The sequence below is a fragment of the Solanum dulcamara genome, chromosome 10, assembly GCF_947179165.1.
Source record: "Solanum dulcamara chromosome 10, daSolDulc1.2, whole genome shotgun sequence".
NCBI lineage: Eukaryota > Viridiplantae > Streptophyta > Magnoliopsida > Solanales > Solanaceae > Solanum > Solanum dulcamara.
This window is the reverse complement of record NC_077246.1, coordinates 8,466,413-8,469,303: the sequence shown is the minus strand read 5'-3', so window position 1 is coordinate 8,469,303 and position 2,891 is coordinate 8,466,413. Positions and strand designations below refer to the sequence as shown.

General features: G+C 30.6%; 1 protein-coding gene across 1 annotated transcript; it reads left to right on the top strand.

Moving 5' to 3' along the window:
* Window positions 1-1,872: 1,872 nt before the first annotated feature.
* On the top strand, window positions 1,873-2,661 carry LOC129870685 (protein LIGHT-DEPENDENT SHORT HYPOCOTYLS 10-like). The gene has a single exon (XM_055945532.1). It carries the CDS (start codon window positions 2,012-2,014, stop codon window positions 2,618-2,620), a length of 609 nt encoding a protein of 202 aa, XP_055801507.1. The 5' UTR covers window positions 1,873-2,011; the 3' UTR covers window positions 2,621-2,661.
* Window positions 2,662-2,891: the final 230 nt, after the last annotated feature.

Here is a 2,891-nt window from a genome sequence, read left to right as displayed (position 1 = left end):
GGATGCAATGATAGTAATTCAATTGTCGTTAAATATTTTTCTGACTATAAATATTTTGCTAAAAAATAGTTTATTGTCACTAAATATTTCATTTTGTTATAGCGAGGGGTTTTGGGCTTTAACGATTATAAATTAAATTAACTAAGACAACTTATACACTCAATTTCCCCTATGGGTGTGTTGTGTTTGGTATAGAAAAATATTTTTCAGAAAGTATTTAGTTGGTAGAAAATATTTTTTATGGGAAAACAAATATCTAAAAAATGAGCAAAAAATTGACTTCTTTAACACAAATAAAAAAAAAGTCAATAATGACATTTCATATAATTGTCTCATCTCTATACTCCAACGCATTCACCTTGATCCCAATCCCCATACCCCTTATCCACACAACCACTAACCTCCAACCTCACCCTCATATAATATTTGATTAGATTATATTAAATATTTTTAAAAATAGTCACAAATAAATTAACCGAAGAGACGAAAGAGCTATTTTTGCGATAAGCAAGGGATATTGCGAACAATAGGAGGTCGAAGATCATTTAACTAATTGGATATTCATATCTTGTCTCGTCTACAACAAATTCAACAATAGTGGATCCTGCTAAAATGATGTCTTCCTTCAACATCGATGATACTAAAAGAGCTAGAATATATTTCTAGTTTACATATCAAACACTAAAAATTAAGAAATCATCTTAATTATGTTTTTTTAAAAATATTTTCCCAAAAAAACTATAAATTTTGGTGAAAATATTTTCATTCATACCAATATCCTCTCTCCCCCCCCCCCCCACACACACTAAAAAAAAAAAGAAGTAAACAACCTCTTTTAACCATTGTTTCCTTTTTCCTTTATTTTATTTACTTATTTCAATTTGGTTCTTTCCAATTTCCATTATCTTAGGAACCCCAACATCACATATGTTTTCTTTTGTAATTACTTTGTATTAGTCAGCAGATTATATTCTTAAGCTAGTCTTTACAGCTCAGCATCAAGCTTAAATTACTGAAAGGTACAATTAAGACAAATTTCTTGTTAACTTAAGCAGAATTATTTCTTTTTAATTTATGGAAATCATATCATGGTGGGGTCTTTTCATTTCTACATATACATACAAGTAGCTAGTAATAAACTCGACATATTTAACACCATCTAACATATTTTCAGCTCTAGCTACCCCTAGTCACTAAGGATAAATTAAAGTGCTGATTTTGCTAATATCTTGATAATGATTGCTTTAATGATGCTAGCTAGCACAATTATCAAGAGATTAATAATATATTTTTAATTAAAAATATTCTATAAATAATTATGAAACCTTAACTTCGATACAATGACAAAAGAAAAATTTTGTTACCCTATCTTAACTCCAAAAAGATAACTATACGTAAAATTGTTCATGAAAAATTATTTTTTATGCATGACTTCTCTTTTTTGTCTATTTACATATTTATATTTTGAATTTTCTTAGTGAAAATTCTGATTTCATCATTATATAATAATAATTTTCCATAACAACATTTCAGTATAACGATCAAGTTTGTTTTGAATCGGTTTTTGATACTCCTATTTATATTATACTATATGTTTTCTATAACAATATTTTGTTATAACAACTAAAAGATATTCAGACAAACAATATTATTATGGAGCGACAGATAGTGTAATAAATAAAAAGTTAGGCAGTAATTAAGTAGAAATGAGTTAAATCATAGTGGTAATAGGACAATTAAAGGAAGAAAAAGAGGAGCTAATATACTTTCCTTGGACCCATGCCATGTCTCCTTGGTACCCCATGATTTGATTTCCATCTTTCTCAGCTACAATTCTATTCAACTTTTTCTTCTTAATTTCTTCCAGAATATTTTCCCTTATCTTTATAATCAACAATTTAATTAAATCTCAAGCTTGAAATGATCATAACTTTCTCTCTATAATTTCTTTGCCAAGCATAAAAAAAAATTGTCAACCTAGCTAGGTTGCACAAACTATTATTTTTAAGCTATGATGTCAAATGATCAAATAAGAGTGAAAGGAGGAGGAGGAGAAGAAGAAGGAGAAGGATCGTCAACAAGATCATCAACTACTTTACTTATAGCACCATCTGACGATCAACATCAGTTACCACCACCACCCCAATTGAGTAGGTACGAATCTCAAAAACGTCGCGATTGGAACACTTTTGGACAATACTTGAAAAATCAAAGGCCTCCAGTTGTTTTATCCCAGTGCAACTATAACCACGTGTTAGAATTTCTCCGATACCTAGATCAATTCGGAAAAACTAAGGTACATTTACATGGTTGCCCTTTTTTCGGGCAACCAGAGCCTCCGGGGCCTTGTACTTGTCCTCTTAGACAAGCATGGGGAAGTCTTGATGCCCTTATTGGTAGGCTTAGAGCTGCCTATGAAGAAAATGGTGGTCTACCGGAGAATAATCCATTCGCGAGTGGTGCTATACGCGTTTATCTTCGAGAGGTAAGAGATTTTCAAGCTAAAGCAAGAGGAATTTCCTATAAGAAGAAGAAAAAGAAGAGGAAAATGCAAATCAAAGCTACTTCTAGTAATGCTCACGAGACAACAACAACTACCTTTCAATTCCAATCTTCTTGAATTTCAATTTGGCTTATGAAGAAACAAGCAAAAGGTAAAAAGAAAAAAATCATATGGTTTTTATAATAAGATGGTTATTTGCTTTGTTTTTCTCTCAAATATGTCACAGTTTTATGATATCAGAGGCAGAGTCGGAATTTTTAAGTTTATGAGTTCTGGACCTAATTATTTCAGTTCACTTATATATATAAGATTTGAGCCAAAAATTATTGAATTCTGGTGAATCTGTAATATACCAAGAAGGTTAACTTCATGTTGTGAACATATTGAA